Source organism: Antechinus flavipes, chromosome 5, assembly GCF_016432865.1.
Source record: "Antechinus flavipes isolate AdamAnt ecotype Samford, QLD, Australia chromosome 5, AdamAnt_v2, whole genome shotgun sequence".
In the NCBI taxonomy this organism is placed as follows: Eukaryota; Metazoa; Chordata; class Mammalia; order Dasyuromorphia; family Dasyuridae; genus Antechinus; species Antechinus flavipes.
In genome coordinates, this window is record NC_067402.1 from 142,306,784 (window position 1) to 142,321,946 (window position 15,163).

Below are 15,163 nucleotides of genomic sequence, written 5' to 3' on the forward strand. Positions count from 1 at the left end.
AGAATTGAACAAGTGGAATTGAATGACTCGAGGAGACAAGAAGAATCAGTCATGCAAATCCAAAAAAAATCAAACAATGGAGAAAAATGTGAAATACCTTCTGGGGAAGACAACAGACCTGGAAAACAGATCCAGGAGAGACAATCTGAGAATCATTGGACTTCCAGAAAAACATGATGAAAAAAAGAGCCTGGACACTATTTTCCAGGAAATTATCAAAGAGAACTGCCCAGAAGTCATAGGAACAGAGGAAAAAATAAACATTGAAAGGATTCATCGATCACCCACTGAAAGGGATCCTAAAATCAAAACACCAAGGAATATAATGGCCAAATGTCAGAACCCTCAGATGAAGGAAAAAATACTGCAAGCGACTAGAAAAACCCCATTCAAGTATCAAGGAGCCACAATAAGGATCACCCAGGATCTGGCAGCATCCATATTAAAATATCGAAGGGCCTGGAATATGATATTCCGAAAGGCTAAGGAACTTGGTATGCAACCAAAAATAACTTACCCAGCGAGAATGAGCATCTTTTTCCAGGGAAGAAGATGGACATTCAACGAAGTAAGTGAATTTCATCTATTTCTGATGAAAAAACCAGAACTTAACAAAAAGTTTGATCTACAAATATAGAACTCAAGAGAAATCTAAAAAGGTAAAGATTAATCTTGGGAACTATATTTTGACTATATAGATGTATAAAGAATACATGTATACCTTGTTCTAGAAATTGATGTGGAAAGGACATTGTATCAGAAAAAGGGTAAAGTAGGGGTAGTACATCTCATGAAGAGGCATAGGAAACCTATTATATCTGAGAGAAAGAATGGAGGGGGATGAATATAGTGGGTATCTTACTGCCTTCAGAATTGGCTTTAAGTGAAAAATCTTAAGACATATTCAATCTATGGTGAAACTTCTCCCACCTCATTGAAAAGTGAGAAGAGAAAAGTGAAAAGGGAAGGAATAAGCTAAGCGGAAGGGAATACGGGAACTGGGAGGGAAAGGGGTAAGATAGGGGGAGGAACTCTAAGGCGGGGGGAGGGATACTAAAAAGGGAGGGCTGTGAGAAGCAAGTGGTGCTCACAAGCTTAATACTGGGAAGGGGGGGAAAGGGGAAAGAAGGGAGAAAAGCATAAACCGGGGTTAACAAGATGGCAAGTAATACAGAATTGGTCATTCTAACCATAAACGTGAACGGGGTAAACTCCCCCATAAAGAGGAAGCGGTTAGCAGAATGGATTAAAAGCCAGAATCCTACAATATGTTGTTTACAGGAAACACACCTGAAGCGGGGAGATACATGCAGGTTAAAGGTAAAAGGTTGGAGCAAAATCTACTATGCTTCAGGTGAAGTCAAAAAAGCAGGGGTAGCCATCCTGATCTCAGATCAAGCTAAAGCAAAAATTGATCTAATTAAAAGAGATAAGGAAGGGCACTATATCTTGCTAAAGGGTAGCATGGATAATGAAGCACTATCTATATTAAACATATATGCACCAAGTGGGGCAGCATCTAAATTCTTAAAAGAGAAACTAAGAGAGCTGCAAGAAGAAATAGACAGTAAAACTATAATAGTGGGAGATCTTAACCTTGCACTCTCAGAATTAGATAAATCAAACCACAAAATAAATAAGAAAGAAGTCAAAGAGGTAAATAGAATACTAGAAAAGTTAGATATGATAGATCTCTGGAGAAAATGTAATGGAAACAGAAAGGAATACACTTTCTTTTCAGCAGTTCATGGAACCTATACAAAAATTGACCATATATTAGGACATAAAAACCTCAAACTCAAATGCAGTAAGGCAGAAATAGTAAATGCATCCTTTTCAGACCACGATGCAATGAAAATTACATTCAACAAAAAACCAGGGGGAAGTAGACCAAAAATAATTGGAAACTAAATAATCTCATACTAAAGAATGATTGGGTGAAACAGCAAATCATAGACATAATTAATAACTTCACCCAAGAAAACGATAATAATGAGACATCATACCAAAATGTATGGGATGCAGCCAAAGCGGTAATAAGGGGAAATTTCATATCTCTAGAGGCCTATTTGTATAAAATAGAGAAAGAGAAGGTCAATGAATTGGGTTTGCAACTAAAAATGCTAGAAAAGGAACAAATTAAAAACCCCCAGTCAAACACTAAACTTGAAATTCTAAAAATAAAAGGTGAGATCAATAAAATTGAAAGTAAAAAAACTATTGAATTGATTAATAAAACTAAGAGTTGGTTCTATGAAAAAACCAACAAAATAGACAAACCCTTAGTAAATCTGATTAAAAAAAGGAAAGAGGAAAATCAAATTGTTAGTCTTAAAAATGAAAAGGGAGAACTCGCCACTAACGAAGAGGAAATTAGAGCAATAATTAGGAGTTACTTTGCCCAACTTTATGCCAATAAATTCAACAACTTAAATGAAATAGAAAAATACCTCCAAAAATATAGCTTGCCCACACTAACAGAGGAAGAAGTAAATATCCTAAACAGTCCCATCTCAGAAAAAGAAATAGAACAAACTATCAATCAACTCCCTAAGAAAAAATCCCCAGGACCAGATGGATTTACATGTGAATTCTACCAAACATTTAAAGAACAATTAACTCCAATGTTATATAAACTATTTGAAAAAATAGGGATTGAAGGAGTCCTACCAAACTCCTTTTATGACACAGACATGGTACTGATACCTAAACCAGGTAGGCTGAAAACAGAGAAAGAAAATTATAGACCAATCTCCCTAATGAATATTGATGCTAAAATCTTAAATAAAAATATTAGCAGAAATAAACAAGTGTAGGAAATCTTGGGCAAAGACTTACCCAGACTAAGATTTATTCAGGCAGTAAAAGAAAATTTAAGTTTAAAATAATGAATGTTTTCCTGCTCATTGTATTTACTTAGATCTAAGAAAATGTGGATTCTCCTTTTTGTCAGACAGGTGATTGGGAAATTGATAAGTTTCTTTGACAAAATCTTGTATGATCCAAGTTATTTAAAACTTTCAGTAGAATGAACCTACATTTTATTGTTAAACAATCAGTGTTGATTACTAGCCTCAGGAACACTGTATCTTCCAAGGGCATATAAACTATGAACCCACTGTCATGAATGGTCTTTGGCATGCATTAGTGCCATAGACCTTTTTTCATTAATATACATGCTAGTTTTATTAATAAAATGATTAAATTACCAGAAATCATATGTCTTGAACTTTTTAAACATCATAGTTTTATTTCATGGACATCTTTAAAAAGTAAAAAAGTATATAGTCAAATCTCCTGGATACTACATTGATCTCACTCTTTCTTCCAATGATGATTATTTATGAAGATGACCTTTGAATTAATCAGTGTGGGAACTTTTACCAGCTAAAAATACTGCAATCTTATGCAGTTTTAACGATGTCTAAGGTTCTCAGAGCTTAAATGCCTGGATAATGGTCAAAGCTAGTATAAGAGGCAAGATGAAAAACCCAAGTCTTCCTGATTTCACTGTATTCATTATATTACATGAACTCTCACAATTTTATTTATTATGTTTAAAAGAAAAACTAGATCAAAAATATAATAACCAATTAGGCTTAGGCATACTGTGTTACCTGAATAATAGCAATTATCACTATCTACAAGACCTCTCTATTATCACATAATTTTATTAGCTTAATGTTTATTATATTTTGCTTCCTCTATGTATAGCTAATTTCCAAATTATATCTCCTAGATCTGTTTTTCTTATGATATCTTTGCAGAACTGAAATGTTCAATTTTGCTATTTCTTTTTTGCTTTAACATTCTATTGCCTTCCATCATCATTATAGTCACAGCTAAGTTCTTTTGAAATATAATTAATATAGCTTTGCTTCCCATGGACTATGGGTCAAGGTATGTCAAACCACATCTTCACTTTGGCGTTTCCAATCTACCAATTAATATTACATTATTTTTAATAAAAAACTCTTAGTTATTGCTGGTAAGGTTCTTGCCAGAGTCCTCCTTTATAGGCTGTTCCATCACCTAAAAGACCTATCTGAGAGCTGATGTGGCTTCAGAAAGAGTTGAAGACTGGGTCGATATGGTGTTTATTGGCAAACAATTCCAGGAGAAATGTCAGGAGTACAACTGAAGTCTGGCCTCAGGAATAATTGTTATTAATCAAACTTGTCCAAAAGCAAAATATTTTAATGGACACTAGACCTCAATTCTCATGTCAATACAGTTATTGATAGAAATAGAAATTATTTACTCTAGGAATTCTAACAATCAAATTAGTATATTATTTGCCCATCTTTTGGGCAAATAACAGATGATCTTAGAACTAGTTTTCTGTAATTTTTTCCTTTATCTACACATACACACACAAATACATACAAACATACATATGTATATAGTTACAATTATTACAATTTTGTAGATTTTTGCTTGGACCTATGATTGTTACCTGTTTGACATCAGATATCAGAAATAGCCAGCCAGCTGACAAAATATACTGTCACTTCATTTTCAGCAGTTATGATGAAAAAAAAAACTCCTCAAGATTATAACAATTTCAAGAGAACATAAATGCTCCCATCATAATCAGGCGTATATTCTTAAAGATTATATTTTGTTGCATACATTCATAGTTAACTCTATAAGCCATCAACTATCAGCAGATTTAGAAATCAATTTTAATGTATCAAACATTATTGTAAAAATGGAAACAAAATAAGCCTTCCAGAACTAATTATTCCTTTTATAGCTCAGGAAAAAAGGCAGCTTGAAATTTATCCCTCCAACATGCCAAAAATTATTTTATTTGAAGTTAGAAAATTTTCCTTGTTTGAAATTATTTTTAAAATTCTGGATCTTGAGGGAATAAGCTTTCATTAACTAAAAAAACTCACTTCATTCTTAATAATTTTAAATAAATTAGGCACTGTTTTATTTGTCTGAAAATTGCTGGAAAATATGAATTTTAAAAAAAATATTATAAACACTATCTTTAACATATTATCATCATGCAGATCAATGCAAGCACAAAGATAGTAGACTTACCTGATGCACGTCTAGTAAACCGGTTTATCACAGGAGCTATATGGAAAAAAGGAATGAATTTGTGATTAAAAATTTATGTAAAACATGAAAGTGCACAAATCAAATATTAAAGTAAAATGACATTTTTTTCAATTCTGTTGATAAAAGAAACTAAATTTTTTATTACTTAAATATTAAAACCACAGTTTAATCAGTCTTTGTTGTAATGAGTTAAATTACCAAAAGATTACACACATATACATACAATGGATATCAATGTATTCATGTCTTCCCTCCTCTTTGTGAGAGAACATTCCAGGCACGTGGAATAAAGTAAGGAAAGGCAGCAAAGAAGAAGAGGTCTTTAGGGCAAGGTGACCATTTTAATTAGGTTTAAGATTAGGTTAGAAATACAGGCAGAAACCAGATTATATAAAATTCTGAATACCAAGATAAGGAGTTCAAACTTTATCTGGTAAGCAGTGAGAGATCTGAACCAAAAAGTGATTTGATGAGACACATGCATTAAAGAACTTCATGTAAGGTAGAACAGAAGAGCTAAGTAAAAGTAGGAAGTCTAGCTAAGGAAATGTTAGCACAATTCGAGAGGAATGACCAAGTAGATTGCAATGGGAATGGAGAAAGATCATGTGTAGGATTTATAGTCAGATCCTAGGCTTGAATCCCAGTTCAGTCACATCAGATCATGGAAAAATTTCCTAACTTCTCTGGTTCTTCATGTGTAAATAGGACAGGGAGACATGGTGAATTAATTAACCTCTGATATTCTTTCTAGCACTAAATCTATGATCTCTTATTCTTTGGTAATGATCTTACTTATTCTTTAATGTCTAACTCAATATTCACCTCCTATATGAAAAGCTTTCTGTGATCTCAGTGATAAAATTCCCTGGATTTCTCATAATCAACTTTGTTTTGCATATAATTAACTCCTCATGTAATGTTTTACTTTGTAGTTTCCTATATTTATGTCTCATTTGTCATGAGCTATAAAAGCCAGAAAGGTAGGAGTCATGTCTTTTTATCTAAATTTTACATTTTCCACAGAACCTATTAGAACATTTGGCAAATATGAGATGTTTAACAAATATTTATTGAATAACTGTACATTTCATTCAATAAACAAGAAATATGCTAAGTATTTATTATGTATGGACCATGTTGCTAATAGTCATGGATAGCTGGGTAGGAAAGGAAAATTAAAGATGGAGAATACATAAGAGAATGAAAATCTTAGAATTCCTTAGAACCACTTATAAATCACTGTGCCAACAAGTACAAAAATATACCCAAATGTAGAAGCCATGTCAAATACGTGGTATAGAAGGAAAAGTGTTGGATCTTGAGTAAGCAGAAGCACATGGTACAAAAGCCAACTGTTATATCTTATTACTTGTATGACTGGGAAAGTCAATTCAACTTCACTTCTCTGGACTACTGTTTCCTTTGGAAACAGAAGGAAATGACCTAGATAATCCCCAGGGTTTCTCTTCCAACTCAGTCCAAGATATTAAGTGCCTATTTGCACAAAAAATGCTAGGATTCAAAATAAACTTACATTTCCAATCTCAGGCATGCATAAATGAGCAATGAACTGGATCTAGAATTTAAATGGAATTGTGCTAGTTTACTTGGCAGATAAATTCTTTTAATGATCTCAAGCTTCTAATGAAATAGAGATTCTTATTTCTTAAAATCAGTTTTCTCTGTGATGTTGTAGGGCTAAACGTTATAGAACATTACAGCTTCCAAAGAAGTGAAGTTAAGGATTACCCAAAGAGCAATAGAGAGACAGTGGATAGAGAAGAGCATTCTGTGACACATTATAAACATGGAATGATTAAGAATAAACATATAAGAGATGTGAATAAAAAAATACTTCAGAAGCAATGATATGGTCACAGGCTTTCCAGTAAGAGAGAGCATGAGTGAGGCATAAGAAATAGCCCCACATCCTTCCCTAGCATCACAGAATTGTCAAAAGAATATGAAGAAAATCTCTAGCAGGTTGGGTGGACTTTTGCAAACTTATGGGAGAATATAGATGAATGAAACAGTATCAATAAGCATGGATGAGCTGATATCTGTATCCCTGGAGAGAACAGCCACATAGATGAGGTCAGATTATAGGTTGCATTTACATCTCTGTTATCTTCTTCCCTCCCATCCTCTAGTAGAATATGAATTCATAGCAAAAAGAAAAATTAATTTAGGAAGCTGAAAATACTATTCAAGTTTGAGAAATGAAAGAAGTTAAAGGCTTATGGACCTCTACGAAGTCATATAACTATGTATCATGAATATTTTCTTCCAGAAATCAAGTAAGAAAACATAAGACATTGAGCATCAAACATCACAAAAACAATTTGATGATATCTCAGTAGACAGGAAATTATATTTTTTGGGAGACATAGAAGTTCAGTCAGACCAATGATTAGTTAAAAAACAAAATCAGAGTTAACACCAAATGATAAAAAGGATAAAACATTGAAAGCAAGAGCTTTGATATGACCCACTCAAATGATGCTGAAAGATGTTCAATGGAAAAAGGCAAAGATGTTGATCTTCACTTTCAACATTTCCTGAAAAAGTTTAATTGCCAAGCCCAGAAATTACCTTAGGAAGAAAATACTTAATGTTACCAATTAGAGAGATGAACTGCCACTGAAACACTGGTTTAGAACATAAACTCACTTGCAAAACCCTATGAGAGACACCAGAAGACTGCCAAGCTCTATCAGTATCACATCATACAATAGGAGAAGCAAGATCCAGCATATCATCTGAAGACAATTTATAGATTAAATTAGCAGAAAGAAAAATAATTCAATAAATTTGGCTACCTTTATAATCTATTTTCTTTATCAATGATAATGGACCTACTAATTTTGAACACTTGAAATCTCTAATATATTAAATGATAAAAGTAAAATAATATTAACTATGGACTTATACTGCTAGACATAATAAATGAATGAATAAATAAACATATTTTGCTTGTATTTTACATCTTCTGAAGAAAACTGAGGACATTAAAGAATTGTTGACTGGACACAATTCTTAACCTTTGGGCTTATTTACAATACCCTAATCCTAGACTTTTTGCTTATGCCTTCCACTCATTCATCATTTATGATGGTATTCAGGGTGGCTTGCTAAGGGACATGATCAAGATAGCAACTCCTGATTAGTTCCTTAGGCTCACTGACTGTGGGATTGTGTCAAAAATGACTGATGTCTGCTTTGAGAGGTAAGCATTTTGTGGGCTCTAAAAAAACAGAAACGGTTTAATTTCTTTTGGGACCACATGTAGCATTTTCTTTATCTTGGGCTTCCAGCAAAATAGGGTAGGTAGGCAGATGATGGAATTTATCTCTCCTAAATTGGTGGCAAGAGCAATTACAACCATATGGCAGAAAATATGTTTGCCTATGTAAAGCTTAGTCCTTACCCTCTTACCATTTCCAATAGTTAGGTGGCACAGCGGATAGGATGTTGGCCCTAAAATCAAGGAGATCTGAGTTCAAATTCTCCCTTGGATACTTCCTGACTATGTAACAGATGGCAAGTCATTTAGTTTGTTAGCCTCAGTTTCCTCATCTGTAAAATGAGGATCAAAGATAACAACTATGAGGATCAATTGAGGTAACACTTATGCCTGGCACATAGAGGTGCTTAAAAAATGTTTCTTTCCACTTCTGCTAGTAATTTATTTAAGTATAAAATGTCATCTTTTTCTAGGAAGCTCAAAATACTTAATAAATAATTTATCAAATCACCTTAGTGCTTAAATAACACTTTATTTTAGAGATGATAATAAAAAAAAAGTTATAAGATTTGACTAAAGCTACAATGAAAGCCTGAAAATCAATGTAGTTTTTTGGTTTTAGGGTTCTATACTATTTAGTCTGGCATTTAGGGCATTCTACTATCTGTCTTCAAACTCTCTTTCTGTTGTGTGCTTTCTAGCACCCCCAAGTAGGGGTGCCAAAATGTACTATGCTTTCTAGAGCCCCTATGCTGGGGTACCAAAATATACTGTCTGAACTAGCTCTCTGGAGCTGGTCAAAAGACCAGCCCGAGTCCTTGGTCTTAGTGGAGGAGTGATGAGGCAAGACTCACTGGATGGTCAAAACATGGAGTCCATTTATTCCAAATTCTCTCACCCTTATAAACCCTTATATACCCTTATATAACAACACTGCACATTTGCTAACTATAGACTGTGCATGTGGGACCACATAAACAATTTGCTATCATATGTATATGTCTTTTTGCCACCTGGTATCACTCTACTTTAATTACAACACAGGTTGTCACCACCCCCTGACTTCTCAGGAAGGCTGAGAGCCCTTAGAGGAGATGAGGAGCCGAACCAGACATTGTTAGCAGGTTCCCTCTGGGCTGAAGAGTCTTATACCTCACCCAGAGTTCCCCCACTATTTGTGGCCCTCTACACCTTTCTAGGCTTATTTCACATCACAAACTCCATGGAATATATGATTCTCAAGAGAAAGAACTGTTTTCTTTTTTCTCTTTGTATAACTAGTGCCTAGCATAGTATTAAGGTGACTTTGAGAATTTTAGGATTACTCAGTCAGCTGGAATAATAGGAAAGATTTTAGGTATCCAAATCTTTAAGAATCAATATTAAATCAAGATGTGATATCAATCAAATTTAATTTTAGTAATAATTATTTTTTATAATTATAATACTAATTAATAATAAAAAATTCAAAGTTAATCAATCAAAATTAAAGATTAAATCAAAAAGTGTTGGAAAATGTGATACAACGTTAAGAAATGAAAGGTCAAGTCTCATAATTAGGGAAGAGAAGCCAACATAGCTGAAGCACCCTGAGAGAAAGAAAGAAGGCAGCTGGTTCTGGCAACATAAAGAACTGCCAGCACCTTAACTACCATAAATTTAAAGATTTAATGGACATAGCTTAGGACTATAAGCTTAAGAGTTCTGGAAATGGACAGCTATCCTTTCTATCACAGACCTTGCTTCAGCTCTGACTCTGCAGGCATCATTGAATTTCTTGCCATAATCAATGCTACCAACTGCAACTGTAAGCCCAAACACCTTCCCCAAATAAGTCTTGCTTCCAGCCCATTTCCTAGAACCAATATCCAAAAAGTTGCTCATATGGAAATGAGATCTAGCAATTGTTTGTGCAAACCTGGCAACTGTTTTCCTCTGCTTACTCAGCAGCCATAGTTAACTGAAAATTCAAGAAAGTAAGTTCTTACCACTAAAGTCCTCTATATTGTCAAACTGTCCAAGTTTAGAAATGGGAAATGGTTTCATCACTAAAAATGGCATTGTTTTGCCACTGTATCCTGACTTTTCCCCCCTAATGTGTGACTCATTTTCTAATTTTTCTAATGTACATGTATGTGTATTCTCTCCCCCCCATAGAATATAAACTACTTGAAAGCAGGGGCTATCTTGCTTTTGTATCTATACCCTAAGCACTGAGAGTAATGCTTTACACATATCAAGCCCTTATTAAATGTCTTCATTCATTTGTTCACTCATTTACTCTAGGCTAGCCAGAAATCTTCTGTCTGTATATCTTCTTTTCTTTAAGAAGAAAATCAAAGGTAAACCAAACATGATACAAAAACTGATATTTATCTTAGGAAATCAAACTAATTATATCACTTATTTTGCTTGAAAAGAACACAATAAACCTTTAGAGCAAATCCAACACTTTTTTAAAAGATAAACTGCTTAGCTTGAAAAAGAGGAAATGGACAAAAAGAAAGACATCATTAACATTTCTTTGAGAGCCTTTTAATCAGTATTAAACATTCAATAGAAAAAGATGGTTAAAAGAAACCAATCCTTAGTCTTCAGTCTCCATATTAAACAATTTTGCATATACAGAACTTATGTATGTCCATACTGTCTTTTATGAAAAGAGGATGTTATGCCACAGTTCTCTTTTATGGTCCTGACTAGTTTCCTTAATTGTTCTGCTACAATTTATAATTGTTCTGCTCAATCCTGCAAAACCTCCTCTCCCTCATTATCCGAATACTTGATAAGGATAAAAGATCTTATGTTTTAGAATATCCCCATCCCAAGCTATCAGAATATAAGATACCTTGATACATTGTTTGCTGGATTCTTGGAGACGATAGTCTCATTCAGCCCTGGGACCAAACCATGGATCCATCTGGTCCAAGTAAATCTCTCCCTTTCAAATAAATTATTAAATATTCTCTAATCTCTATCTTGCCTCAGTTTTTCCGGCATTACAAAACTTCTTGAGAGCAGAGACTGATTTTTAAAAATGTTTGTACTCTTGTAACTCCATAGTAATTTAAAATAAGTTCTTAAAAAATGCTTTCTGATTGAGAGAAATGGAAATACAGAGCAACACTTGTTTAGAGCAACTGTGGATTGCGACTCCTTATAGAATTGGGTAACTGAATGGGGAAGATAATAAAATTATAATTTATTCTTTTTCTTTTTTCCTTTTTTTTTTGTGTGAGGTAGTTGGGGTTAAGTGACTTTCCCAGGATCACACAATTAGTAAGTGTTAAGTGTCTGAGGCTGAATTTAAACTCAGGTCTTCCTTACTTCTGAGCCAGGTCTCTGTTCACTGCACTATCTAGCTGCCCCCCACCTTTTTAAAGGTAAAGTAACTTTTTTTTTTGGCAAGGCAATTAGGGTTATTTTGCCCAGGGTATACAATTAGTAAGTGTTAAGTGTCTGAAGCCACATTTGAACCTGAGTTCAAATGAGTCCTCCATATCTCAGGGCCAGGACTCTATTCATTGCAAAATTATGATTTATTGTCAGTAAATATTTGATTTGTATAGCTATTTTATATACCTATTATACTTGGGGTATTGTAAAAAATTTCTTAGTTGAAAAGGGGTGAAGTGGAAAAGATTTAAAAAGAGCTGGACTTTAGAGTATGAGCTCATTCATAAAAGATGGAAGAGGAAGAAGAGGAAGAGGAAGAGGAGGAAAAGGAGAGCAAAAGACTAAAAAAAAGTCAGATCAATTACCAAATAAGGAGAAGCAGGTGATAGGAAAATTTACAGAGAGGTTGGCATAAGCCTCAGCTAAGACATAAAAAACACTTAAAGAATAACTTAACTGGAAGAAGAGCAGTGTACATAAAACAAAGTGGAATTATTTACCAGTATTCCTATTATAAACTATTCTTATCAGTTACTGGAATATTTAGTACTTGAAACACTATGTGAACAAGTGGTCAGAGTGACAGAGCACAGACAGCTAAGTGTAAATTTCCTCTCTCTATAACCTTCTCCCCACTATTAAAAGAATCACAGGAAAGACTCCAACACTTGCTCCCTATGAAAAGTTTATGGAAAAAGGATTGAACACCAAGAGCCTGGAGAGGTTGCAAATTTCATTGGAAGAAAGAGAGCCTTAACTTCCATGAGGTTACAAGTTTCTAGATTCCAGTGTAAATTCTCAGTGGTCCTACAGTTTTCTGAAAGTCTTCTTTTCCAAAGTACCTGTCTTCAAGTAATCAAAAAGCTACTTATTAGCAGAATTAGGTCAAAAAAATTCAAGGAAAAAAACAAACCAACCCAGGAAAACTTAAGGTAATCTATGAAAACTTAACATGTGCACAAACAATGCCTGGACAGCTCCATCTATTCAATGAGGGACTTGGGCACACTCTAAGGCTTGTATGAAATGAAGAACTATCTCAGAACTAAAGTAAGATTTCAAGTTTGGCATCAGAGAGAAAGGAATGGACCAAAGAATCAGCTAAACAGAAGAAATTGATAACCAGGGCTGTGACAGAGAAAAAGAGGTTGAAAAAAACGCCAGCCCTATGGACAATTCAGAGAAAGAGACTAGGTCACTTATTGTACTGCCTTCCTCAGATACTTGGGAAATTCCAAGAAAAGTCACCCAACCTCTCCTCTCAAAGCCCATTAATTTTCTAAAATTAAATTTTATTTAAAAAAAAAAACAGAAATCTACTTTCTCCCTTATCTTCTGTTTCCAAAAATCAGGGGGTAGGAGGAAAGATTTTAAATCAAAGCAAATCTGTCATTGCCCATGTTCAAAAAATATATATCTTACTCTGCATCCTGAATCTTTTACTTCTCAGGAGATGGATAGCACGAAAGTTATGAGGGGCAATTAGATTCTATAGTAGACAGACTGCCAGGACTGGAATCAAGAATACCTGAAATCAAATCTAGCCTCAGTCACTCAATGGCTGTATAATCTGGTCAAATCATTCCCCTAGTTTCCTTATATGTAAATTGGAGGTACCAACACTTAACTCACAGGGTTGTTGGGAGAATCAAATAAGATAATATTTGTAGAGGGACTAGTACAGAGCCTGGCACATAGTAGGCATAAATATTAGCTATTATGATTGTTGTTCTTGTTTTTACAATGTCATTATTATCTAACTTTCCTGGTTCTGCTTATTTCACTCTGTATCAGTTTGTACAATTCTATGTCTCTTTGAAATCAAAACAATATTCCATTACATTTTTATAATAGACATTTCTTTAGCCATTCCCCAAATGAACATCCCCTTAATTTCCATTTTTTGCCACCACAAAAAGAGATGCTTTAATATTTTTGTATATATAGGACATTTTTCTCTTTTCGTGATTTCTTCTGGATAAAGGCCTAACAGTAGTTTAGTGAACTGGGTCAAAGGGCATACATTATTTAGTAATCTTTTGTTCAGAATTCCCAACTGCTTTCCAGAACAGCTGAACACATTCAGAGTGCAATCAAAAGTGCATCAATGTGCCTGTTTTCCTACAGACCTCCAACATTTACTTTTTTCTTTGTCATCTTCGCTAATCCAAGGTCAAACCTCAGAACTGGTTTAAGACTATTTTTCTAATATTCACTGACTTGCAGTATTTTTTCCATATGGTCCAAGTTTCTTCCCTTGAGAACTAATTGTTCACATTCTTAGACTGTTTATAAATTAATATATGAGAATGGCTCTTATTCTTATAAATTTGAATCTATTAAAAGACACTGTAATATACTTTGCTACTTTTTTACCCAAATGCATTATGTAACCCTAATTTTGCCTCTACTACAAAGATGCTGAGAAATAAATATAAGTGAAAATTAAAATAGATAGGCAGAACTATGCCTAAATATTAGGACTTTTTTGAACTGGACAATTGTGATTGTAATCTTAACTTTTCAATTAAAACAAACTCCCAAAACAACCTTATTTGTGTAATGTGCCTCTTAGGTAATCTGGCTAAATCTACAGATGTCTTAGAATGCTTTAAATTCATCAAATAAAAAGAAGAGTAAAAGACAGCCTTTGCACTCGGGATATACTTGAAGGAGAAAGAACAAGCAAATAGTAATGTACAAACAGACATATAAATAAAATACATACGAGATATATTGGAACTCTTCTAAAAGGAAGGAAATTAGATTTTTAAAAATCCTTAAAAATTTAAGGAGAATTGGAAACACAAACACACACACTAAACTATCACCAACAAAAGCCAAGTCAATGAATTCCAATTTAAGAACAATGACCCTAAATCACAAAAGGAAACCATGTGATATGAGGGACAATTATATTGTGATTAGGTTTAAAACAAACATAATTGTAACAAAGATATTAGAAATACACTTATGCATAAGAATACATATATTTATACATCAAAAAGAAGTTCCTAGTAAGTGCAATACATACTCTGAGCTAGGATTTATGATGCTTTAGTCTCATTTTAGAATTGAACTAAATGATCTAGGTTAATTAAATGTGCTTTTTTGGGAAACAGTTCTATTTGGGTTGAGGTGACATATACATAACAATCTTCCTGGACTCAGTTGAATAATTAGCACTCTTAACATTTCATTTGCCATTTTTCTAGCAAATAATGCTTTCTGATTCTGTAAAAGAACTAAATAAAAATCCAAAAGAATGTTAATTGAAACAAATACTGATTATTTGTAACATGTGTTTAGTTTAATATGCATCGATTCTTCACAGAATCTTGAAAGTTACTTCATCCAATATTCACCCCATTCCAATCCCCCTCCAATCCATGTTGTAGTTATTCAATCCTCTGCCTAAACAACTTCAGAAGTTCCACTGATGAGTAA

The 15,163-nt window shown here is 33.8% G+C and overlaps 1 protein-coding gene across 1 annotated transcript in view; it reads right to left on the reverse strand.

Annotated features, from left to right (window-relative positions):
* The window catches only part of PRKAR2B (protein kinase cAMP-dependent type II regulatory subunit beta), a 134,835-nt gene that overhangs the window by 93,020 nt on the left and 26,652 nt on the right, over positions 1-15,163 (reverse strand). Inside the window, exon 2 of the mRNA XM_051962644.1 lies at positions 5,053-5,088. Within this exon, the coding sequence (XP_051818604.1) occupies positions 5,053-5,088 (36 nt within the window). The remainder of the gene's footprint in view (positions 1-5,052; positions 5,089-15,163) is intronic.